Source organism: Rhinopithecus bieti, unplaced genomic scaffold (genome assembly GCF_001698545.2).
Source record: "Rhinopithecus bieti isolate Rb0 unplaced genomic scaffold, ASM169854v2 scaffold_6536, whole genome shotgun sequence".
Taxonomy (NCBI): Eukaryota; Metazoa; Chordata; class Mammalia; order Primates; family Cercopithecidae; genus Rhinopithecus; species Rhinopithecus bieti.
The window spans coordinates 550,673-577,858 of NW_016805524.1; the positions used below are offsets into that span (position 1 = coordinate 550,673).

Consider the following 27,186-nt stretch of genomic DNA (forward strand, 5'->3'; position numbering starts at 1 on the left):
TCTTATATACTGTTGGTAGGAATGTAAATTAGTATAGCCAGTATGGAAAACAGTATGGAGACTTCTCAAAAAATTAAAAACAGAACTATCTTATGATTAAAGTGATTAATTTCTAACCTGACAGCTTTTGTTTTTCTTGTTTTTAGGTTGGAGGAATGGTAGTTCCAGCTTGCTTAATCTCCAAGCTGAAATCAGAAATCTTTTTCTACAAAGAGGCAATTTGACCCATCCTACATAATATTTCTCATAAAGGAGTGAATAAATGCAAATCAAAGGGGTTAAAGGGCCTACAATTTTTTTTTTTTTTTTTATTTTTTGAGACAGAGTCTCACTCTGTCACCCAGGCCGGAGTGGAGTGGCATGATCTCGGCTCATGGCAACCTCCACCTCCCGGGTTCGACTGACTCCTGCCTCAGCCTCCGAAGTAGCTGGGACCACAGGCGCATGCCACCACACCCAGCTAATTTCGTATTTTTAGTAAAGAAGGAGTTTCACCATATTGGTCAGGCTGGTCTCGAACTTCTGACCTCAGGTGATCCACCCACCTTGGCCTCCCAAAGTGCTGAGATTATAGGCGTGAGCCACCGCACCTGGTATAATCTTAAAGTCTTACATTTTATCCTTTAGTCTAAAGTTGTATGATTACAAATAAAATAGGTATTTTACATCTGACAAAATAAAGATTCAAATCAATTCAGTAACATTTAATGAGCACATACTATATGCCAAACCCTTTCCATTTCTGCATCTGAGGAATGAATAGGACACATTCTGTGCCCTCAGTCACTTAAGTTTATCAGAAGAGACAAGGATGTGTTTAATTGGATTTTATCATTTAATTATAAATATCTGAAACAAACATATTGTCCACTTCATTTTAAGAAGAAAACTAATACAATATATACGCATGGCAATAAATTTTATACAATTATAATATTCCACATCAGGATCCTGTTTTAAATTAGAATATGACAACTATTTTCTATAAAATATCACCCTGATTAAAACTTAAAGAAATAAAATTTTCTTATAAAAAATCTGCTCATTAAACAATTAATTTGTAACTCAGATACTGCAGTCGCGTGCTTTAGAGAGTTAAAACTTGTTCTTAGCAGGAAGATTATATTATAATGCTTTACTGTTAAACATAAACAATATTTTAATGTATTATTTAGGTAGCTCTTTAAATGATTTACTCTTTCCTCCTGCAGGTCATTTATTATTGAGGGATTCCTGAAGCTGAACAGTTAGATGCAAAAACATGTGTTCAAAGTTGAGACAGATATGGCAAATGGCCACATTCTTAAGATCATGTAATTGAGTGAAATAGGGAATTCAATACCTCAGCAGATGACAAGTCCAAGGATGACGCCTGTTTTAGCAAAAGCTAAGTTGGAACACATGAAACCATCTGATTTTGAGTTTTCATGTGAATCATTTTGGAGCACAAGGATTAATGAATGTATGAGAATGTGTCCTTGGATTAGAATGCATTCCTACAGAATGAGAGTAAGAAATATGAGAAATATTAAAAAGAAAACAAATACAGCATTGTTAATTTCTTACTATGTGACTAAAAAATTTGAAGCAAAGAACACGTGTGACTTCCACTGGTGGGTTACTTTCCCACAATGCACCTGCATGCAAACTACAACTGTAAAAAGTATATGATTCTGTTCAGTCCAAAATATTCAAAAGCTACCATCAAACTTGGCTCAGTCTTCTTTATACACCCCTAGGATTATCTTCTGGAACTAACAAGATTAAAATTTTAAAACTATTTATGCTTTGAGCTAAACAGAATTATCTAAAAAAAGATATGTAAATAAAATTATGACCCGCATGATTTGAAAGCATTTTGGGTAATTAAAGAGCATTTGAGATTAAACTGAATGTGTAATTTAATACCTGGTATATGAAAAAACTCTATCTTCAGCTTATGTGAATTATTTCATCAAACATAACAATAGATGAAGAACTAAATGGCTAAAATAAATAATTCAGACACTGCTCTCATTATAACAAAGACAAGTCAAAAGTTTGTGAGGGCTGAAAACTTTTCTATGGTTCACGGTCAATCCAAACAAGGATACCAGCTGTTCTATGAGATAATGTCTTGGATAAAGTCACTCTTGAATGAAAATTTTCACACTTTGTTATAATAATGCATCAGTACGGCAATAAGAAAATAAAAAATAAAATGATGATGACAAATATCTGAGATAGTCCAGAAATAAATTCTTTTCCATGATCAAATTCATCTTTCAAGCCAGAAAACAAATTATTAACATTTTGCCAAACCCCATGCTTTTGTAACAGTTTAGAAATTAAAAATAGTATTAATAAAATGACAGCATGTATTTGAAGTGCAAAAGCAGTTTCTCTACTGTGATCTCACCTCTCACTTTAAGGAGAAATTAAAATGAACAGCTATTTTTAACTTTCAGACCCACTTAGAAAAATTAGGGAGATCAATGCAATGCATAAGCTGATACTGGAACTTGTTCTTCTTCTTTCTTCTAGAAGTGTCATGCTTTCATCTTACAAACACTTATCAGTTGGTAATGAGGGAAAAAGGAGACTATACTTGTTCATGATAGAAACACAGGCAGGAATGTTGATAAACTTATTCTAACTACAGTTGCCATTGCAGTGGTAATGAGATTTAAGGAATATATATTTAATTGTGTAGCCAAAACAAAACATGTTTGCCAATTGAAAAGGTCAGCTATGCAAATGAGTGTATATTTTGTTCATGCAGTTCATGCAGTTTTCTTTTATGTTGCATATTTTCTTTTAGATTGCACAAAAAATGCAATAGTTTGCTAAGCTTCCTTCACCAAATCATAATCATTGTGGGAAATTGGGCAGCACTGTTGAAGATTTGCTAATAGTAAATCATGTTCTTTTTTTTCCAACTGTGGCTTCACAATGACTTGAATTATGCTGGGATCCTGTTCTATACAATTTGAAATCAAACATGAGAATATTGATTTCTTGCAACTAAGACATCTCATACCACAATATGATACGCACGGCTGCTATAGAGTAATAGCCGAAAAACATTTTTTTAAAGTTGAGAGCACTTAGTGTTCTTTTTCAAGGCAGATGTTTTCCAGATTTGCTATTGTCACTCATTAAGAAAGCAAGAAGCCTGTGAGTTATGATAATGTGAGGCATGATGTTAGATATTGTATACGCCATCTCATCTATAAAACACCACAAATTTTCTTAGCTAATTCTTTCCTTCACTTGCTTTATTTGGTTCATTGTGACTGCTTTTCCATTAGTGTGTAACTACTTATTATGTCTGTGTGATAAAATGTATCCAAACAGAGAAAATAAATGGAAGCTTAGAAAGTTGATAAAGTGGAAGTGAGGGAAGTATTTCAGGTAATAGGACTCATATATATTCAAAAATTGTGTTGCTTTAAAGTAATTATGAAGGGAAATTATTGTTTGTATTATATGAGACTTATTTAGTATGTATACTTGAATTTGGGGAGCAATGTGTATATTTTGAAGGTATTTAAAGCACTGTATAATTATTATTTCATGAACATTTCCATCTAAGAGAAGAAGAGGCCTTACTATATCTATAAATCACTGGAGTAAACACAGTTCAGATGGCTTGACAGGTACTGTGAAGCACTTCATGAGGCAAAACCCAATCTGTTTTTTTTTCCTTCCTAGAAATTTAGTCTGATACGTGGATTATCAGAAATATTATATGGACATATCAGTAGGCAAATGAATGCTATTTCTCATCCAACATATGCCTTCTTAAAGCTATATTCTTACCTAAATTAAGATTAAATTTTGAAGTAAGATAGATGAGATATGTAATACCTTGTTTAATCTATTATGGATCTAACTGGTGCTACCTTCAATTTTTAAAATAACAATTTATCATCCTTCTTTCTCTCCTTTCATCTAAACACTTGAGTTGAAACATTTTTAATAGAACAGAAAGTGAGATTTCAATAGCTACAATTAGAATTTCTATCTCTTTTCTTTGAATTTGTGAACCATGGAGGTCATTAGTATTGAGAAGGGTTTCAGTTTTCCCACAGCAGTGGAGCATGATATCTGTGCAGGGCTCCCAGCTGGCTGGCTGCTCAAGGCACAATTTGGAAACCCACATTCCAGATTGCCTCAATATTGCAACATGAGATGACTTAAAGAAGTAGAAACACAAATATCTTAAGAAACAAGCAAAGAGAATAAAAGGATGACTATTTTACAAAACTTTAAGTGGGAACATTTAAAACGCACTAAGTTTTCAAACAACTGAAAATGATGACAAGACCCATATACTAATCATGATACTTTTCAGCAATTTTATGCAAAACACTGAACAAAACATTAAGCCTTGCACTACAGAAAACTCATAATTTATTAACACCCCCTGAACATAACTTTCAACAGTAACACTTAGGAATTCATATGCCAAGCGTAAACCCACAGAGTTGGCTGTGGATATAGCAATAATGGTTTCCAGAGCCTAGTAATTCCAAGTATGAGTATTATGTATGTCTCTTCTTTTTTCCCATTATGCTAGAAACATAAAATTTATTTCCACCCCAAACAGCCAGCATGTACTGCCAATTTATTATTATTAGAATGACATAAAGGGAGGGGGTGGGTTGTGCCTCAAGAGGAAGGGACTTTACAAACATAGAACAACCTCTTTGAACAGACGTCAATACCAAGAGAATTCTGAGGCTGACTAAGGATTCCAGATGTCAGTGATGAGATTTCAACACAGATGCATTGTTGAGCACTCAACTGGATCTTCTCACTCTTCAGTGGGAGCCCATGGATGAAATGTACTCAGCTCTGATGTGCCTAGTCTGTGGCAAAAGCAATAGTTAACTGCAAATCCCCATGCTGAAAGAACAGCAGTCTTGCAGAAGGATGCTGAATTTATTAACTTTTGATGAAACTATTTCTCTACAAAACAAATGACTCCATCCCCAGACAGATTCATACTATCTGCAACAGTCTTAAATTATTAACAGCAATAACGTTATCTCTGGAACCAAGAAGAGGCAGCTAGAGTTCATTGGTAGTTTTTGACCACCCAAAATGCCTCCACACAGTGAGAATTAACAGATGGATACAAAAATCTCAGCACATTTAATAACATGCTACAATTGAGAGGGACTCTACTCTTGGTAGAAAGGGAACTTATATGCTGTATTCAAAAGGTGACTCTGTCTAAAGAGATCAAACTATAATTTACTGAGTGGCTGCTATGTGCCAGGCACTATCCTAGGGCACTTCACACAAATTATTTCACTTGATTCTCAAAACTCTATGAGAGAGGTTTTATTACCCCCTATTTTACAAATCGAGGCTAAGAAATCACAGCCAGGAGTAATGAAGCCCTTCTTAGACAGGTTTGTCTAACCCCAGAGCTCAAGCTCTTTCAACTGTACTATATCACCTAGGGGTAGATTAAAGACGGCTGCAAATCTTGCTCACTGTTCCTCTGATTGAAAGGTGGAGTTGAACTGTCTAATTATTTTACCCCTTGAATCTGAATTGGCATTAGTAACTTGCTTGACTGATAGTATGAGGTGTATATGACATCCTGGAACTTCTGAATTTAGATAACAAGAAGTCTTACAGCTTAAATTTAAGACTTCTTGCAATAATCACTCATGAAGTCCTGATCCACCAAGAAAGAATATGTGAAGAAGCTCTGAGACTAAATGGGAAGTGGCCCTGGTGGAACCCAGCCTTCCAGCCGTCCCCACCAAAAGGCCATGCATAAGCCATGTTAGACTGTCCAGACAAGGCCAGTAATCAGGTGAATGTCTCCATATGACCCCAGTTGGGGCTATGTGGAAAAGAAAAGCTATCCAGCTGGTTCCTGGTCAAAGTCATGACAGACAACATGATTATATATGACAAAATGACTGCTGCTGTAAGCCACAAAGTTACAGAGTAGTAACACAGCAATAAATAACTGCAAAATATCTTCCTACTGTGATATTTCCACACTATGGAACAGCCTACTAGGAGAAGCTTTGATTCTCTTCCTTGCCTGGAAAGTAATGAAGTCATCACTCTAGTTTCTCTTCTTTTACTTGTTCCTCCTAACCATTGATACATGGATATAAATTTCTGCTTTATTATTCAGGTTAGAAGATATTTAGGTGAATAAAAAGCAGAAATAGAAAGAGGAGAAAAGGAAAATGTTACTCACAGGTAACATGCTTGAGAGTTTCTAAAGAGAAAGAGTCAAGGTTATTTTGAATTTGACTTATGGAAATATTATTTAAACTGCTTTAAACAAAAACAGGGGAGAGTATAGCATTTTAAGGCTGATGTAACTGAAAATTGTAATGGGATGGTGACTTTGGACAAGCCTGATTAAGACGCTCAAAAACATCACAAGAGATAACGTTCTCTCCATATTTCAGCTTTGCTTTACTCTGGACCTGCCTTATTCTCAACTCAGCTCCTTCCTCATTGTGGCAAGATGGCCAGCTTCAGCTCTAAGTTTATATCACAGCATCTCAGCTATAAACTCTTCAGCAAAAGGAATTTTCAATTCCAAGAGGACCAGTGAAAGGTTTCATTTTCTTGGTTTGGATCACATGACCTTCCCTGAATCAGTTCCTGTGGTCAGAGAAATGAAGTGTTCTGAATGGCCAGGTCTTAGTCAGCAGACTTCCCATCAGCCTTGGGAGTGGGCCAGGCCCACTTTTGCCATGTGGACTGAGAGTGGCTGCTCCCAGATGGAAGCCTAGTACTGTTCCCATCATAACAAGTGGAGGGTAAATGCTACAAAGAAGAAAACAAGCCTTCAAAGGGTAGGAAGAAAGAAATATATATTCCTTATTTATACAGTATGAATCATGCTTATGACTTGATATTATCTTGATTATCTAAATCAGTGGTGTAATTTAGTATTTACAGGAAATTACATTAAACAAAATTATAATCTTCATCTCCTCTACATCCATTCTGCTCTCCCCTCCCCTGTTTGAGAGCACACTCCCCTGGGTACCCAGAGGACCCAGTGTTCTTATGCTGCTTTCTGGGAGCCCAGGGCCCCCACCAAAGTCCTACCCACCTGGTGTGGGTTCTATTTTCTGAACCAATTCCTCTTTTTGAGAACTAGTCAATTTCTGAACTAGTGACCAACTTGCCCTTGGCCCCTTCTTACTATAAAATGAGGGAAATATTTAAGTGACCTTTAAGGCACCTTATATAACCAATTTCTTTGGACTTTTCACTGAGACAAACCCTATAAAGCAAACCCTAATCTATTTACATACCTCATTCCAATGATTGTGTGGGAGGAGGACTCTTGCTCTTCTTCACACATTCATACATAGAGGGGGAAGCTCCCAATCTCTTTCACACTCCAGAAAGCAATGAAGTCATCACTCCAGTCTCTTTCTTTTACTTGTTCCTCCTCACAAGAAAGGGAGGTGCTAATTAGTTTGGTAAGAGCATGACTTCCATTAGAGCATATTTCCCTACTTGATGGGATTACAGGGTAGTGCTGACTGGTGGCACAAAATATAATTCTTTTTTGATGGTCCTGTGCTCATGCAGTAAGATCCCTCTCCTACCCTTGGTGCACACCTTTGCATTTCATGTCTCTGAGTACTAACCCACCTTGGGAGTGCTTGCTCAGCTCAGTGGGTATGCTGTTCTCTCTGTGTTCCAGTTCCTCCTGCCTTTCAGAAGCAGCCCTTGAACTTGCCATTGGTGGACTGGAAGGCTGCACAGAATACTCGACTCACTTTGAAAATACACAGGTTTTTCTCTGGGCTAGGAAGAAGGGGACCTACTTTTGGACTTAGATCTAAATCACATTCTCTAATCTACCTTTCTCTGATCCCTGAATTCTATTGACTACTTCTTTGCCTAAAAAGATGACAATTTCAGCCCCCATTTGACTAGTACTTCTCTCTGTAGGTTAGAACCTAGCAGGGAGGAGAGGTAAGTTTTCACTCTTGTCTACCTCTAATAGTCATTTCCAAATTACTTTCACATCCTTTCTTATTACTTCATTCTCAAAACCACCTTGTGATAACTTCCAGGGCAGGAAATACCAATTCAATTAAATCCAAGGAAATAGAGATTCAGAAGTCAAAAGACTTGTCCATGATCTAGTTAGTTAGTGGCAGAACAGGAGTAGATCAGAGGACACTGAGAATAGAATCTCAAAATAAGAGACATACTAACATTCTACAGCTTCAAAATATAACCAGAGAAACAATTCATCCAGCACCTATTTGCACTCCTCTGGCAAGTAATTGTTGTGAAAACTTAAGACTTCTAATCTTTATGTAGTATAGAGAGTATAGACTGAAAAGAAAACTGCAGTTAACAAAGTATCATAATGTCAGATGCACAATTTAATTTCTAAGCTGCTGTGACAGTGTAAACTTAATAATCACAAAAATTTTCTGAGTGAATATTGTGGTGCTATATGCTGGTGAATATGTATAACTGTGTTGCTTCTGTTGTTTTTAAGGACCTTATTGTACAGGATATTGGATATCACTAGAGATAATGTAAGCCTTAAAGCCTGTCAAATTGAGATACTCTGTGCACCTGCATCCAGCCGTCCACCCCTGCAGCAGTTCTGGGCAGCTGTCAGTGTTCCCACCCTCCCCCACAAAACCGGGAGTATCAAGCCACATATAGAATATTTCAGCTTATATGCAAAGATGAAATAAGTAAACAGGAAAACCTTGGATATCAATCTTGGCAATCCAATACTAAACCAGGACATTCAGAACTCTACAAAGTAAATTGATAAAACAATTTTGAAAATTTTACTTTGCACATATTTGATGTAGAGGTAAACTCTTTCAAAACGAAAATTTCCCCACAATCTTAATATCTCAAAGTAGTGTTGGAATACGTCTCCGCATGGTGAGTAAGGCCAATGAAGAAGAGAAAGAAATAACTGATGGCCATTCTCTAGTTGCCCTATCTAAGACTAGGAAGTGGTGTGAGCTACAAAAAACCATCTTCAACTAACGTTTCTTATTTTTAGGTAGTTTTTTCATTTCACTGTGTGTGAGAGAAAGAGAGAAAAAGAGAGTGAGAGTGTGAGAGAAGGAGAGAGAGAAACAATATTGTTTTTTTATGACATCTGGATCACTTTGTCCTGTGTTTATGAATGAAGTAAGGGACAGTAAAAATAAAGCTAATCTATAGTCGATGGTTTGCAAGCAGGATATAGGAGGAATGGGAGAGTGCTGAAATTCTGGGAGAATGGCAGCAGAAATTTAATCATATGCCCAGTCCACACTAGGTAGTCACTATGTCCTTGCTTAAAGAGTTAAATTAACTGGGTTCATCCCAGAATTCACTGACAGAATATACACTAATTGACTACTTCTACTTGGTCGTAGTGGGAGGCTTGTGTTTGTATGTGAAAGTACTAAAAGGATAAGAACAAAAGAAACTAAATAAATTGTATTTATTTTTATTGATCTAAAAATTGTTTTACAGAAGGATTAGAGGATATCAACCTGTCATCATCATCATCATCATCATCATAGATACAAACAGTTAAACCCACCCCTCCCCCTAATTAGCTTTTCCTCTTACATATGGAAGGCAAGTCTTTCAGACACAGCTGTTCTTAGGCCAGATTCTCTCAAGGGAATGATTCAGCCTCTGTCATGGAAAGACTAGCCAGAAACAAGCTATTGAGGAAGATGGAGAGACAAGAATATAAACGCACAGGAGGGTGGTTTACATAGGAGAATGCGGTAGACAAGCAATGTGAAGCTAATCTTGCTGAATCCCAGTGGTTCTTCTGCTCTGCCTGATTCCTGTGCCAATGAAAATTGGAAACTTCAGAAAAGACTAAATATGGAGCTTCTTAACATATGTGAAACTTCTTAACATTCTCCTTCCTACACATAGAGAATTGGTACTTAATTTATTGCTCTTTTAATTGGACCTCATGATATATAAAATATGCATCAAGATTTAGTGGAAGACAAGGTGGTGTCCACAAAAACGACAGACTTGCAAAAATAATCTTCCTCATGAAAGCAATGAGAAAACTCACAAAACTATCAGAATCGACATTTTCAGAATGCTTGAAATTAGCCAAAGTCCTGCAGCAATCTGTTTTTTTATTTTTGGAGAAAAACAGCTGAATATCAGTAAGAACGGTAAGCTTTGCTGTGTTTTAACTTGTCCTATTCCCATTCCCTTTCTTCTCTTCCAGCTCCATAGTAGCCTTGAAAACTGACAGCTTACAATCACAGTGGAAGACATAAATTAAGCAGACCTTTCAGACATTGGAGGAGCACTCTACCCCACAGCAGTAGGATATACATTTTTCTCAAGTGTACACAGAACATTCCCGAGGATAGGCCCTATGCTAGGCCACAAAACAAGCCTCAATAAATTTAACAGGACTGAAATAACACAAAATATTTCTCCAGTAAGAGAAATACATTTGGGGAATTCACAAGTATATGGAAACTAAACAATACAATCATTTAAAAACCCATGGGTCAGTGAAGAAATTACAAAGAAAATACCTTCATGGAAGAAAATGAAAACATGGCAAAAAAAAAAAAAAAAAAAAAAAAAAAAAACCCTAAGTAATACAAGTAATACATTTCTTATGGGGAAATCACAATTTCAACAATGAGATAGGAAACCTAAAGAGAAAACAAAGAGAAATTCTGGAGCTGAAAGGTATAGTAATTAAAGTAAAAAAAAAATCACTAGAGGGATTCAAAGACAGATTTGAGCAGGCAGAAAAAAAAAATCAGTGAAGACAGGACAATGGAAATCAACTTCGTCTGAGGAACAAAAGAAAAAAGTTGAAACAGGGCACAGTGGCTCATGCCTGTAATCCCAGCACTTCAAAACAGGAAGATCCCTTGAGAACAGGAGTTTGAGATCAGTCTGAGCAGCTTAGTGATACCCTACCTTTATAGATAATTTTAAAAATTAGCTGAACATGGTGGCACATGCCCGTAGTCCTAGCTACTAGGGAGGCTGAAGTGGGAGAACTGCTTGATCCCAGGAGTTTGAGGTTGTTGTAAGGTATAATCACGCCACAGCACTCCAGCCTAGGAGGCAGAGTGAAACTGTCTCTTAAAAAGAAAAAGAAAAAAGAATGATTAAAGAAAAGTGAGCAGAGCCTAAGGGATCTGTGGGACAACATCAAACAGAATATATGTATTCTGGGATTTCTGTAAGGAGAATGGAGAATGGGGAAGAGAGAATATTCATAGAAATAATGGCTGAAAAGTTCCCATATGGGATAAAATACATGAATACAAACATCCAAAAAACTCAGCAAACTCCAAGTAAGATGAACTAAAAGAGACCTACACCAAGACACATAATAATACAACTTTTGAGAGAAAGACAAAGAGAGAATCCTGAAAGCAGCAAGGCAGAAGGATCTCATCATTTACAAAGGATCCTCAATAAAACCACCTGCACATTTCCCATGGGACACTTTAAAGGCCAGAAGGCAGTGGGGCAATATATTCCAAGTGTTGAGAGATAAAAAATTGCCAGCCAAGAATCCTATTTCAGCAAACTATCCTTCAGAATTAAATAAGAAATTAAGACTTCCTCATATTAACAAAAGCTGAGGGAATATTTTAGTCCATTTTCTGCTGCTCATTACAGAATATCTGAAACTGGGTAATTTATACAGAAAAGGAATTTATTTCTTGTAGTTATGAAGGCTGAGATGTCTGGAGTCAAGGGGCCACGTCTGGTGAGAGCCTTCTTGCTAATGGGAACTCTGAAGAATCCTGAAGCCTGGAACCACATAGTGATGGGGCTGAACCTTGCTCAGCTCTCTCTTCCTCTTCTTACAAAGCCACCAGTTCCATGCCCATGAATACCCATTAATCCATTATCCCATTCATCTAGTAATCCATGAATAGATTAATCCATTCATGAAAGCTGTGCTTTCAAGATCCAATTACCTCTTAAAGGCCCTTTCAATATTGCCACATTGTGGATTAAATTTGTGACATATATAATTTGGAGGAAGCATTCAACAAATAATAAATGGCATTTACAACTCAACAACAACAGGACAAAAAAATTCAATTTAAAATGAAAAAAGACTTAGATAGATGTTTCTCCAAAGAAGATATATAAACATACAACAAGTATATTGAAAGATGCTGAACATCATTAGTCGTTAGGGAAATGCGAAATCAAAACCACTATAAGATATAACTTTTATAAGATAGTAATTTTCGGTCCAGTCGCCGGTGGCTCAGCTGGGTAATTCGCCACTGCACTGTTGGGAGGCGAGACGGGCGGTATCAGCGAGGTCAGGAGGATCGAGATAGACCATCCTGGCTAACTACGGGTGAGAACCCTGTTCTACTGAAAAAATACAAGAAAGCTAGCCGGACTGCGAGGTGGCGGCGCCTGTAAGTGCCCCAGCTATTGGGAGGCTGAGGCATGGAGAAGGCGTGACCAGATTACCCGGGATGGCGGGAGCTTTGCAGTGAGCTGAGATCGGGCCACTACAATCAGCCTGGGTGGCAGAGCGAGACTCCGTCTCAAAAAAAAAAAAAAAAAAAAAAAAAAAAGATATAACTTTCACACCCAGTAGGATGATTATAATCAAAACAAAGAACAATAACAAGTATTGGTAAGGATGCGGAGAAACTACATTGCTGCTGAGAATGTAAAATGGCATAGCCACTTTGGAAAACAGTCTGATAGATTATCAAATAGTTAACCATAGAGTTACTATATGACCCAGCATTTCCACTATTAGGTATATACCCAAGACTCTTGAAAACATATGTTCGCACAAAAACTTGTACATGAATATTCATAGCAGCATTATTCATAATAGCCAAAGAGTGGACATATTCCAGATGCCCATAAATTGATAAATAAATAATTATAATTATTAAAAATAAAATAATTATATACAATGAAATATTAATTCAGTCACATGAAATTGAAATACAAAAACAAGCTAAAATATGAATGAACCTTAAAAAACATTATGCTTAGTAAAAGAAAACAGGCATTAAAAGTCTGTAGCTTATTATATAGAAAGTTTTTCAATGGAATATTATTTTATATATGTAGTATGTCCAAAACAGATGAATCTACAAAGACAGAAAACCTAGTGGTTGCCAGGGGCTCCGGAAGAGGGAGAAATGGGAAGTGACTGCTAATGATTATGGGGTTTTGTTTGGGGGTGATACAAATGTTTAGGAATTACAGAGTGGTGATGGTTGCACAACCTTTTTGAATATACTTAGAAATCACTTAACTGCACATCGTTAAAGTATGAACTTTGTGGGATGAGAATTCTATTTCAATTAAAAGGAAGGTTCAGTGATTATCCAAGCAAAAATATTGTAATTAAAATTAGTATTTTCAACCAAGTAGTGTAAACATTAGAATTAAACATAAAAGTCAATGTGTTTTGTGTCACAAGTAACTTTTACAGTAACTATAAAAGTTACTTGTGACATTTTCCTCCCTGGTCAGACTTATTTTTCTACGGTTTCTAAAATGAGCGCTAAATATCAAGAACTAGAAGATTTACTATTCCTTTAAATACTCTGGAGTTAAGCACAGAGTGCCCAGTATTGTAGCTTAGCCTGCTTATTAAATTCTCTAGTATTTCACATGCATTGTCCAAGAATATTGTATTAGTACGGGTTCTCTAGAGAAACACAGTGAATAAGGTGTGTGTGTGTGTGTGTGTGTGTGTGTGTGTGTGTGTGTGTCAGAGAGGAGAGGACAGAGAGAGAGATTTATTTTAAGGAACTGGCTCACACGATTGTGGAATATGCAAGTCTAAACTCTGGAGGGTAGCCTGGCAGGATGGAGACCAGAGAAGAGTGGCGTTCTAGTCTGAAAGCAGTCTGCTGGCAAAATTCCCTCTTCTTCCTGGAAGGTAAGTCTTTTCTATTATGGCCTTCATCTGATCGGATAAGACCCACCCATATTATGGCAGGCAATCTTCTTTACTCTAAGTCTAGTGATTTAAATGTATATCTCATACAAAAAAAAAAAAAAACTCCACCGAAAAATCTAGAACAATGTTTGTGCAACTATCTGGGTACAATGGCCTAGCCAAGTTGAGACATAAAATTAATCGTAATGAACATGATACAGTAACAAGAGCACTACACTCTCATTCTAGACATCTGAGTTCCCCTTCAACTATCTTTGTATTCTTCAGCAAGGAACTTCATCTCTCTTAACTCCAATATCTTTATCTGTAAAATATGGGGGATAGTAATGTTTAAAATGAGAATATAAGGACATGGGGGTACAATCTGACATACTCTGCTTTTTTGCCCCTGTTAAACTACATGTTAATGAGTGCCCTATAGCAAAAATGAAGAAATCATAAGTTTATTATTGATTTAAAATACCCTAAATTTGCTGTGTTCCAAATGACTGTGGGATATGTTGAAAGAAATCTGCTAATATCTCCAGATAGGCTAAGTTTTGAAAAATAGTTTGCATGTACGTCTGTGTGTATGCATGCATTCATGTATTTTGACCTTAAGTCCATTTTACATAGATAAGGCACAACTGAAAGATCTGAGAAATATATAGATCACTCCATATTATATTGTCAGTGGCACCCCCAACATTTCTGCAATATAGTGATACTGCATCTTTGCAAATCCTTCCCTCTCCACCTACCCCAAAGAGTTAAAAGTATGGCTTCATTTTGCCTCTCTCCTGCATACCATGGGTCCCCAACTGTAGAAACTTCATCTAAATCTCCAAGAGTATTTCCCCTGATCTCCAAGTTCCTAAATTGCATCTCTACCTCATTAAAACTTAATGATCCCATAAACAGTTCATTCTTGCAAGTTCTTGCTATTAAAAATGTAAACAGGTTAATTTATTAAGATTCAGCTATTTCTAGCTGAAAACCACTCCATGTGAATCACTGTGCTAGATAACTTCACATTTGTTAATGGGTATAAGTGCTCATCAGTGTCGTCAAAGCCTTAACACTGTTTTGAAATACATTTCCTTACCCCTACTCAGACTCCTTTTATATTCTCCAGAATGGTTATTCCCCACATTTCCTGTTTCTGTTTATTCTAATAACTCATGTCTACCCACCTATTCTATGTAGATAACTTTAATTCATATTCCACTGAGAAAACAGACCATCAGGGACTAACTTATTTAACTTCCCATTACAAATCTCTACTGATCTACAGAGACATCCTACAGTATGTATTTTCCTCTTATTTCAGGCAAAAAGATACGTACATCCTCTTCTTTAAGGCTAACTCATCACCCTCCATTTCCTGTGGTATTTGCTCCATCACTATTCCCATATTTTTAATATATCTTTCCCATACGCTAATATCTTTAATCCCCTCCCTGTATTTTTAATATGTTTAATCTCTTTCTTTTCTCCAGTATCTTCCTCTCAAAGTACAAGCATGCTCAAGCAGGTATCCGTCTTAAAAACAAAACTAAAATAAAATAAAATATGTTTCCTATAAAGGTGCCATTCCAAAGACTTCCACCTGGGGCTAAGACTGCGTAACAGAGATAAGACTTACCTTTCTACCTGAAACTACCCTAAAACAGCCAAAATGTATAAAACATGGTTGTTAAAACATTCTACACGAGTTAATAAAGGACAATAAATCCTGAGAGATGGGAAACAAACAAGGGAAGCCCTACAATTGTCCCAGCCAGTGCTGTGACAGAGTTTCCAGGCCGTGGAGCAAGACAAGGGGACCCAGGAGAGCCAAACAGACTCCCTGAGTTGAGAAGACAGACCTGAGAAGCTAGGCAGACCAAAGTAGCTAGAATTTACTGGGCAGGTGGCAGAGGGAAGAGAGGTGCACAGAGAAAGAACCTGGGGATCTGCAGAGGGTGTCCCTTTAGTATTCAGTCAATCATCACGAGCATGTGAGGAAACCACCAGAGGCTGAAGGAAGCACCACCAAAAAGGATGAAAGGGAACACAGCCAGCTACTCACACAGAGCCAGGAATAATATCTGTTCTAGCCAGACTGGAAAATTTCATGTTCCCAGGGCATTAGGTTGAGTGCTTATAAGAGTGTTGCCTCGGTAATGGGGGACAATTAGCTCTAGAAGGTGCACTGCTCTGGTTCCTTCTACACATCTTAAAGATCCAAAGAAATCACTATTTCCAAGTAACTTAACTGCATCTGAGAGCAAAGATCAATAATATCTGGTGGAATACAAAATTTCCCAGTACCCAAAAGGCAAAATTCCTGGTGTCTGGTATCCAGCCAAAAGTTACCAGGCATGCAAAGAGGCAGGAACATGTCCCCGATTATGAAGACAAAAAATGAATCAGAACTGACTCAGTCATGAAGCCAATATCCTGGCCAGGCTGGGCTTACTTCCTTTGCTTCCTTACCTTCTTCCACATCCTAATTTCAGCAGTTGTCCAAGTCAGCCTCCTTCAATTCATGAGACCACTTTGTCCCCCATCTGCAAAGAAACTCAACTCCTGGACCTGGCAGGAGTTTCATCCCTACTCAACATTCACTTTACGGTCCACTCGTTTGAAGAGATATTTTCCTTGCTTTTGGACATGGTTGCATCTTTTTAGCTTTTCTGTTTTCACATTTTAGCTCTCATTGCTATGTGTTTGGAGCACAGGCGACGCTTCAAAATGTTGTCTTACCAGACCATCTCAACTGAAAGTCCCCACCCATGACTTTCTGAAATGACTCCCTTGCTTTCAATAACACTACTGTCTTGTTTCCCTCTCGCCTCTCTGATTACTGCCTCTTTTCTCTGAATTCCCCTTCTCTGCTTAACCATTAAAAGTATGCACTTTTAAGGGCTCCACACTTGGCCTTTTGCTCTCCTTAATCTAAGCTTTGTAAGTCTGTGATACCCTGAAATTTTACAAAGATTCTGAATTTTTTCAATCAGGGAAAAAAATGGTAGCAAATGGTATTAAAAGCACTATTTCATTTTCATGTAGAGAAAAGAATGTTCCTGGGACATTTATAATAAATATAATTGTTGAGTTATTTAGACTTCCTCTGGGCATTGTGGCAAGCACAGTGTATAGTAAGTAGGAAGATATACTCCATTTGATAAGACAAAATATTCCCTAGAAGTCCATTCAGTTAATAAGAAGGGTAAAAGTCCTTATAACTGCTGACACTGGGTAGAACACATAGTAATAAACTGAGCCAATAAACTGAATTGGTTAAATAAAGGGCAAATGATGGGTTTAGTACCTGTCTCCCATTAATTATGAGCACAGATGGGCTTGTGTTCATGTGTTTGTGAGAGTTTTCAATCATCAATTATTTATTTGTGTTAAATGGAAAAAAATAATTTTTTAAAAGGAAAAAAAAAATAATTTGAGATAGTATCTCGCCCTGTCACCCAGGGTATAGTACAGTGTTGCAATCACGGCTCACTGCAGTCTCGACCTCCCAGACTCACACCTCAGTCTCCCGAGCAGCTCGCGCTACATGTAGTGCTCCCACGCCTGGCTACTTTAAAAAAGTTTTTTGTAATGATGGGGCCTATATTGCCTATATTGTCCAGTCTGGTCTTGAACTCCTGGGTTCAAGCAATTCTCCTGCTTTGGCATCCCAAAGCACTGGGATTACAGGCATGAGCTACTGCGCCTGGCCCATTCAATATCTAGATAGTACCTTTTATGAGCTGCTAGACACTAGGGGTACCCCTATGAACAAGACACAGCCCCAGCCTTCATTAAGTTTACCATTTAATCTTTTTGTTTTCCTCTTATTTATTTTAATTTTTTTGGTCTCTTTCCTAGAAGAAGTTGCTTAAGGGTGGCAGTCTAAGAAGAAATAGGAGCAGAGTGGTGAAACAACACATGAGAATACCTTAAGTAGCTCTGTTTCCAATATCCTCAAGGAGTTGTCCTTTAAAACTGAAACCTAAAGAGGAATGTAGCTAGGTTATTTTTGTTTATTTGTTTGTTTCTGCTAATTGTACAGAGTAGCATAAATGAGCCAAAGGGGGAAAAAATTAAGAGAAGTGGGAATATTTCCTAAAATACCTTCCTGTTTTGATCATCTGTTAGGGCTCACTTTAGATTTGGAGGCCAGAGGGCCTTGGGATTAGGGAAACAAAGGTCATATGTAAATAAGTTAGGCCCTTCTTTTATAGATGAGTTGGGTAAGGGACTGGTTGACAAAGAGGACAGAATCCTCGTTCTGTGACACTAGGAAGTATCTATTACATGAGAACTTCCTTCTGGCGCCAGGAGGCATTTAGCTGATGTTCTATAGGGGATGAGCCATGGCTGTGGGTTGCCCTTTAAGCAAGGCCTGCTACTGGGAGAGGGAAAGGGAAAACATGAGCTCCTACGGGAGAGAGAATGTGGAAAATAATGTAATAACTGACCTTGTACAATGCTTCAGTTTCCACAGGAGCCTGCATGCAGGCAATCTCATTTAATTCTGGCAACTTCCATGGGTTACACACAGAGAAACAAGCTACAAGAGTGTGAGCCTGTGACCCAAGGCCTCTCAGCTGATAAATGCAGAGATCTCCTGATGTCCACAGCAAAAGGGGCTCTTTTCAGTACATGCCACATGACAGGATGATATTTCTCTCCTTGGTTAACTCCATAATTAAACCAAGGTAGGCTTGGGACCAAACACTGGAGACCAGAGCTGTGTGCTACAATTTCAAGGACTGTTTTGATAAGAGAGTATTTTCACATTTCCCGGTATTGCCAATAAAATCAAAAGTACTTAAAAGGAGAAAATCTCCTGAGACAGAACTTTCTTAGCTTCTGCCTAAGAGTGAAAGGCTGTTCCAGGGGTTTACGAAAATAAGATTATTTTCAGACCTACGAGTCACACTCTTAACCCAGAGTAGGACTGGGTTAGTATTCTCCAACATTTTTCAGGATTCTCCAACATCATGGAGGGCCACGGATTATGTAAACAGGCCTCCTATAGAAAACTTCACTAGAGCACCTTTACTTTCTGAAAGCTGGGCTTCTATACTAGGTTAATTGAGTATTCAAAGTCATTTACAGGAAACACACAGCATTCCAGTTGGAACTTGGGGTTCCCAGGACAGTTAAGCTCCCTAAAATCTAGAGATATTGTTAAAAAAACAATTCCTGCAGAAGTTGCCTACAGATTTAGTTGTCAAGACAATCAATGAGGACTTTTTTCTTCTCTCCTGAAAGGCAAAGAAAAATCAGGTCCCTGCTGAGTCTTACCGCTTTCCCTCTCCCCAGCCTAACCCCAGCTCCATTTTTCATTGTTAATTTGTTAAGCCTGGCTTTTCCACCTTCAACCTCCACAAACCATCCAGGCACTGGCTTCTCCATGCTAAGGCCTCACGACGTTCAGAGGGAAGAGTAAAAAATCTTGCCACAATCCTTAGATAAATAAACCAGCAGCAGAGGCCTGGTTATGTTGTGGATGACAAAGGGCTCCACACGTAGGCTTTGACTATTTCCATGAACGCCCAACCTGATGGCTGGTGGGGCCCAGGTAAACGGAGTTTTCTTCCTTTTCTGGTCCAAAGAGTGGTGGCATCCTGCACAACACGAGGACAGAGGCTGCCCTGAGCCTGGAGCAGAGCCCAAGGCTTTGTGCAGACAAGGGAAGAAGATCCCAGGCCTTGGGTTGTCCAGACCTAACCCTGGGCCTTACATGTGACCTGTCCCCACCTGACTGGCTCTCCATTTGACTATCATCCCATGTGGCCAACAAACACTGAGACTAGCATTCCATGTGACTAACACACCACTGAGCAGAAGCATTCATTTTTCCAGCATGTGTGTGTGTCTGGCGGGGTGTGTTATAGATAGGAGGTTGAGTACACGTGGTGATATGCAGGCTGGATAATAGAGAAGCTTATTTTCACAAGAATGTCCCCTCCCAGTGGGTGGGAGTGGGTCTCACCAACACCTTGCCACAACCAACAGTAGATGCTCAATCTATAGGGGTATAGTTAATCCATGAGATTAATCCCTGAATTGTCCAATAGAAACATAATGGGACCTGTATCTCTAATTCTACATTTTTGGTAACCACATTATAATAATTTTAAATGGGGAAATTATTTTTTGTAATATATTTCATTTAACCTAATAGATTCAAAATGTTCTCACTGTTTGGTATATAATTTATATTTTAAAATATTAATGAGAGCTTTTATATTCTTTTATTCATATTAAGTTTTCAATACTGGGTATGCATTTTACAGTACAGTACATGAATAGCCACATTTCAAGTGTTCAATAGCTTAATGTGGCTAATGGCTTCCATATTGGCCAGTGCTGGTCTAGATTATTTGTTTTCCTAGATCAAAAGTATAGGCAATTGCCCAAAGGTATGGCAATTCCTCCAGGCAACAGGATGCTATGGGTTGGTCCCACAACTATTTCTTAAGTACCTACTCACTGCATAGTTTTGACCTGGCCTTCACAGAGGACAGAGGAAGCCTTTGTTCTTCCTGAGTCCTAAGTCCACATGACCTGCCCAACTCTAGAGTTTCTCACCCATTACTTAATACGGTGTTGGAGGAAAGAAGTGGCAACAAATGGCCTTTTTTCTATGGTCTGTAATTATCATCCCACCTCATGGCTTCCTTTTTAAAAAATAAACCAAGCCTGCATTGTTCAGTGTTTCAATCTGTTAGGCATTGATTTGTGTTCCGCCTGGGCATGCTCCTTTCACCTATATCACACCACTAGCAGGGTTTCTGGTTTAATCCTTTATGCCAGTAGGGAAAGTAAGACTTGGAGAAGCACTGCAATTTTAGGGTGAGAGAATTTGGGGGAAGAAAAGAAAATTTCTAATGAGGTCCCATCCATTTTTCCCTCAGTGAGGTCCCACATGGAACCTGTGAAAAATGTCATGTGATGAGACCGTGTACTTCAGACCCTAGCAGCCTGCAGTCAAAGCAAATGGAACATGCTGGTACTATGTGAAACCCAGAATAGGACCTGGAGCACAAAACTTGGGTCAGGTTCTTGCCCTGACTTTTACTAGCCGTGTAATATTGGGCAAGGCAATTCATAATACTAACTAGCATTTACTGATCTTCTCCCATGTACCAGGCTCTGACCTAGCCAACTGCTCATATACTTTCTCTTCCACTCAAAGAGATAATCCATTTTATAGATTAGAAATCTAGGGCTCAAAAAAATGCAAATTCCAAAAGTCATATATCCAGCAAGCAAGGAAGCCAGAATGAAGAAACATTAAAGGTAATATTAAAGGAATCATTAAATATTTTGTTTTATAATGCAACTTAAGCCCTACTCAACCCCATTGAATATTTTTTAAATGTCACTAAAGAATTTCAAGACCATTGATGTACACATAAACAGGCTATACCTGTTTCAAATCTAAGAGTTTGTAAAGCATAAGCAAATAGGAATTGATTTCAGTGTGCTTTATAATATAAAAATAAAGGCTGTATTATTCATTTGCAGTATGTAACTTGTCAAAACCATGAAAAACACTAGGTTTTCAAAAGAGATAGTTACACTTACACTGTTCAGCTCGAGAGGCTGTTGTAATCATCTAAGGAGAAGAAAAAGTAATAGCACTTTGAAAGCGTAAGGAGGTGACCAAATGCCAGATATTACAAACATGTTAAAGCAAACTGAAGTTATATGCTTATAAGAAATGTACATAAGATACTTTTCCTAACCTTCATTACAAGTCTGCAACTTGGAAACAGTTATAAGTGAAAATATAACTTAATTTCACAAAAATGAAAGAAATGGAGGTTAAATGAAAATGAAAGATGAAGAAACAAAATAAAATATCTGACTTTCTTGAAAGGGAACAGAGGGAGGGTGAGGAGATGGAGTAGAAGAGAAAGGGAGGGAAGTAGGGAGGGAGGGGATGAGAGAGAAAGAAGACAGGGAGGGGGAGGCAAGTGCTGTGAAAAATAAGCCCGAACTGGTGGGGTCAGACCGTTTCTTCAAGAAATAAAGAAACTGGCCATGACCTCCTCAGCGTTGAGGCTGGGTATAGTTTTTGTGACTGTTTAGAGAAATCTAGCGCTCTCCTCACCATTAATCTTTTCTAAAGAAAGACTTTGTTCTGCACCTGTATAAACAATTCAGATTTTAAAAACCTATTCGCCTGCCCCTAATGTGTGAGACTATATATTTATACTGATAGCTTCAAGTCATCAATAGTCGTTGCAGAAAGCTAGCCTGGCTCTCCTCAGTCCATCTCTTTGCCCCTTCTTGTTGCTCTCCTCTCCTTCACCTGGCAAGGCGAGCCTAGAGTCAAGTTCAAGTTCAAAAGCTCCAGGAAAGATTTCCACACTCTGTCAAGTATTCCCTGCATTTCCCCACCCCAGAGAGAACTTAGGGCATATGATCTTTTTACTCAACTTGTCCCAGAACCAGCCCATCCCCGCCCCCAACCAAAAGACAACTTTGCAAATGCGGGTGAGTGGGAGGGGTTATGTGAAATACTCCCCCCGCCCCAAAACGCCCCCGCTAAGGATAGCATGGCCTGGGAGACTAAGGTGGAATGATGCCTGAGTGATTAAGTCAGCCTCTGACAGCCACCTGTTGCAGCACTTCAGGCATCGAGCTGGACGCATTTGTTCTGCTGTACGAACTGGCGGGAGCCAGGCTGGCCCAGCTATCTCTGCCAGCTGTGTCCTGGACTGACTCCACATCGGTCCCCTTGCACCTTGCTCAGCTTGGGAGACTGTGGGCTTTCGGGAAAAGAACAAGTGAACACCTAAGCCGGTGTGAAGACTCAATTTCATCATTGTAAAATGGGGTAACCATATGCCAAACTTATACGGGTTTTATTACTCAGTGGGCTGCTCACAAGCCGCGAGTACAGTGACGGGCACCCAGCGGGAACCCAGTCTCTGGCCACTGGGGCTTGTATCCACAGAAGTACTTATCCCCTGACCAGGAACTGCGACGACCTTCGAGTCAGGAAATAATGAGACTGCAAAATTGTGTTTTCTTGTGTGGAAGAGCAGGATGTTTTAGTCTTGTTTGGAATGGAACATGATCATTCAGGGTGCTCCTTTCTCATTTTTACTTTGAATGGATGATTGTGCTAACTTAGCATTCTGCTTCCAGGAGCTCGCCCTTCAATACACAATCGATTAAATACAATAGCAAGGATTCCCTACACTATAATGCAAAGCGTTAGGGCCGGATCCTCCATCACATGCATTGTAGCATTAAAACAAAATCACATCACGCATGGAACTCTCGAGGTAGTGGAAAATACCAGCTACAACATCCAGTGATATGTGACCCGGAGGCACGGGGTAGACTAGAATACCGACGGGCCAAGATTCTGAAACGCGGAATTTGAATCTTTTTTTCTACTTAGCTTAGTAAGTTTGGGTCTTTTACTTAACGTCTATCTAGGCGGCTTAGCTTCAAGTTCTGCAAATTGGAGATAATATCATTAAGTTACAGATGTTATTTGAAAATGCAACGAACCATTGTAACCATTTTTGTAAATCATGAAGGTATATTATAAGACAAGGAGGAGGAAAATGAGAGGTGGTAACTTGTGCATTGTTGGATGTTGTTTGCTTGTTCTGCTCTTCCTCTTGTCCAGCAAGGCTTGGGTAGACAATCATACATCATGAATGATTAACTTGAAAACTGAGTTCTACTGGAAAGACTGGCAGGCAAGCAGAGGTCGGGATCCTGTCGTCCCTAAGTGTTTGGTAATCTTTGCCACTGCTAAGATTACCTGGGGGTGGAAGCACGGTCTGTAGGAACAAGATCTGCCCCTTTACTCCCCGAAAGCTCACTTATCCCACACAGATATGCTGAAGGTCCGTCGGGCTTCGGTGCCCAAATCTCAGCTTTGCAGAGACGTCCCCTTCCCCCGCCTCCACCAACCGCTCCTCTGCACGCAGAAAACCGGTCCCCACCCCTTCCACGCCCCTGCCCCACCTCTTGCCCCCCTTTCCAACCCCCTCTGCTTTGCCCGGGGTGGTTTGTTCCAAGGAGTACAGATAGTCTTGTCAAAAGGCGCAGCTCACCGCTGTGCGCGCGGATTTCTGGACTTGGACGCCAACTTGTGGTCCACGCTCCCGGGGGACAGCCGAGGGGCGCGCTCGCTCTCACCGCCCACCTCGCTTTCGCACCCTGCGCTTCCTGGCCTGGGTTTTTAGTCTTCCTCGGAGCGCTCCCTGGCCTCCGCCTCCGCCAGGGAGCGGAAGGCGGAGACAGCGAGACTGGCCAGGGGGGAGGAAAGCGGACGCGTGTGGGCGAGGGGGACAACAGGATGTCCACGGGCTCGGTGAGTGATCCGGAGGAGATGGAGCTTCGGGGGCTGCAGCGGGAGTACCCGGTCCCCGCCTCCAAGAGGCCGCCCCTCCGCGGCGTAGAGCGCAGCTACGCCTCGCCCAGTGACAACTCGTCGGCGGAGGAGGAGGACCCCGACGGCGAGGAGGAGCGCTGCGCTCTGGGCGCAGCCGGCAGCGCGGGAGGCTGCAAGAGGAAGCGGCCCCGTGTGGCTGGGGGCGGCGGCGCAGGTGGCAGCGCGGGCGGTGGTGGCAAAAAGCCCCTCCCGGCCAAGGGCTCAGCCGCAGAGTGCAAGCAGTCGCAGCGGAATGCGGCCAACGCCCGCGAGCGCGCCCGGATGCGCGTGCTGAGCAAAGCCTTCTCCAGGCTCAAGACCAGCCTGCCCTGGGTGCCGCCCGACACTAAGCTCTCCAAGCTGGACACGCTCCGGCTGGCTTCCAGTTACATCGCTCACCTGCGGCAGCTGTTGCAGGAGGACCGCTATGAGAACGGCTACGTGCACCCAGTGAACCTGGTAGGGGCGCGGGGCGCAAGGAATCGGGCGAGCAGCCAGGAGATAGCCAGGGCAGGGTCAGCCCGTTGGGAAGAATTCGAAAGGGGTGGAGGTTCTGGGACTGGGAACGAGAAGGCCAGTTTAGTTTCTCCCAAATCAAGGGAGTGGCCAGCCATTTCCCTGAAGAAGAATCAACCATCCGTGTGTGTTTGCATCGTTCTGAACGTTGTACCCCAGTGACAGCCATTGACTAATATCCTACTTCCAGGGTAAATCATGGTTCCAACTCAGTCTGCCACCTGGTTGGAGACTGACAGCAAATCTCCCTTGCCCAACTTTATCCAGCTAAGAGTTTGGCAGGTTTGAATCGGCAAGCTCTTTCTTAAAGGAGGGAAGGCCGTGCTCTATAAAAGAGCATTTGCATTTTTAGAAAAATTGCTTCTGGAAGATAGTAACGTTTCCCCAGATGGGATTTGTCTGGAAAGTCCCTTTCTGATCTGCCAGCTCTCCCGGCTTGGGAAAAATCCTGTCCAAGCCCAGTTCCTACTTGGAGCTTGGAGTGGATGACGGATTGTGTGTGTGTGTGTGTGTGTGTGTGTGTGTGTTAGGGGAAGGCAACTAAACGACAAAATCTCAAAGTCATACGAGTTTCACCAAATTTCCCTGCGGGCAAAGTCCAGGAGGAAGCGTGAACGGATATGGCACGTTTCGGATTATCAACCTCCAGTAAAATGAAAATCTTAGTTCAGAGAAAGGACATGCAAATTCCCAGAATGCTGATAAAATCTTAGCTACTCCAAGTCGGGAATATCTGGGGTTCGCGTGGGACAGCGGTTTCGGTTTGAGACAATCGTTTCTCTCTAATATCTGACGTTCTTTTTGATTTTACAGACATGGCCATTCGTGGTCTCGGGAAGACCGGACTCTGACACCAAAGAAGTTTCCGCAGCCAACAGACTATGTGGAACCACCGCTTAAATCGTACTGGAATTCACTTGATGGGATTATTCGTTAAATGCGAGTGTTTGGGGGCCACGGAGAGAAGGGAGAGCTCGTGAAATGGGAAGAAGTTTCTGTTGGATTCTCCTTGACCCTTCCCCTTTCCCTGGAACTGTGATCACGGCAGGTGGCGGGCCTGGCTGTCACTGCTTAGCGCCCACGGCTTCAGCTGCGGCGGATCTAGGCGACCACGTTTTGCCTCTCCAGAAAGAGCCTCCTTTCGTGTCCAGAACGCGGACGCAGGTCCACCCTCGGGCCCTAGCTCTGTAGACTAACTCTCGGCTGCTGCCCCAGCCCGCGCCAGACAGCCCAGGGATCCGTTCTCAGCGGAGCCAGATTCATCGCACACGTGCGGGACGATTCCACACAGCCCGGGCCTTTCGCGGTGACACAATGGTTAGGGGACGGTTAGAACGCGCTCTACACCCGCTTTAAAGACAGAAGTCTAGACGTGAGATCCGCGTCGGGACAGAGTTTTAAGTGACAAAGAAGGGCGAGTGGCCTCTCTGGGCTAGGTTCGTATCCCAGCACAGCGCCCTTCTAACGGGCGGGAGGAGGCCCGCTGCTCGCAGGGCTAGGTGGAGGAACACTTCCCAGACCACCGCAGGCGGGTTTTGCCGGGCGAGCTCCGGGTGGTTCGGCCTCCCTTCCGGGTGACTTCTTCATTCACGTCTCCTTCCCAAGCTCCCGGCTTTTTCTAATCAGGTGTCTGTCTACCCTCTCCACTTCTGGGCTGGAGCCTCCCCAATCGCCACTGCGCCAACCTGGCTGGGATCGCCTTCGGACTTCCCTCTCCGCCCCGCTCCTGCTCCTACCTGCAGCACCCCCAGCTCCGACTCCAGACTCTCTCCATCAGGCCTCCCCACTCCGAGCTCCAGGCGCCTCAACTCCAACACCGCCTCCAGCCGTGCAGGTTCTTCCCCGCGCGGAGGAGCGCGCAGGGTGGGCGGCTAACCATAGCAAGTGATCCTGCGATAGGGAACGCGCCCCTGCCCCGAGGCTGCACTACCACAGGAAATAACATATGTAAATAAATTTATTTTTTTATGAATAATAAAACGCTCTGTGAAACTGTGTGTCCTTGGAGGTGTCAGGATGTGGTCTTTGTTGCCCTTTACTGAGATGGTTTGGCTGTAGAAGTTAACTTTTAAGGTGGTGATCTCCTCTGGTCAGGGTGGTGGGTCATTGCGGGCGGAATGGTGGCGATCACTTTTGGATCACTCCATTTCCAAACGTCATTCTTTATTAATCTCTATGATTCTGCTGCTTCTCGCGCCGGGCGTCCTAGATGCTATAACTGGAGGACTAATAAAAGTCCTAAGAATCTTGAGGCCCCTGCTGTCCTGACAGGCATACACTCCTCAAGCTAACATAGGTGTACCTCTCTCTCTCTCTCTCTCTCTCTCTCTCACACACACACACACACACACACACA

The 27,186-nt window shown here is 40.9% G+C and overlaps 1 protein-coding gene and 1 long non-coding RNA gene across 3 annotated transcripts in view; one reads left to right on the top strand and one right to left on the bottom strand.

Annotated features, from left to right (window-relative positions):
- LOC108530074 (uncharacterized) overlaps window positions 1–24,355 on the bottom strand; it is a 217,294-nt gene extending 192,939 nt beyond the window's left edge. The window contains exon 1 of one of the 2 annotated variants that reach the window (XR_001885748.1): window positions 23,995–24,295. This is a non-coding gene — a long non-coding RNA (uncharacterized LOC108530074). Of the gene's footprint in view, window positions 1–23,994 lie in introns of both variants that reach the window. The other variant, XR_001885749.1, reaches the window with a different exon arrangement.
- MSC (musculin) lies at window positions 23,928–26,844 on the top strand. The gene is made up of 2 exons (XM_017872727.1): window positions 23,928–24,773; window positions 25,644–26,844. Exons 1-2 carry the CDS (start codon window positions 24,240–24,242, stop codon window positions 25,728–25,730), a joined length of 621 nt encoding a protein of 206 aa, XP_017728216.1. The 5' UTR covers window positions 23,928–24,239; the 3' UTR covers window positions 25,731–26,844.
- The last annotated feature ends 342 nt before the right edge of the window (window positions 26,845–27,186 follow it).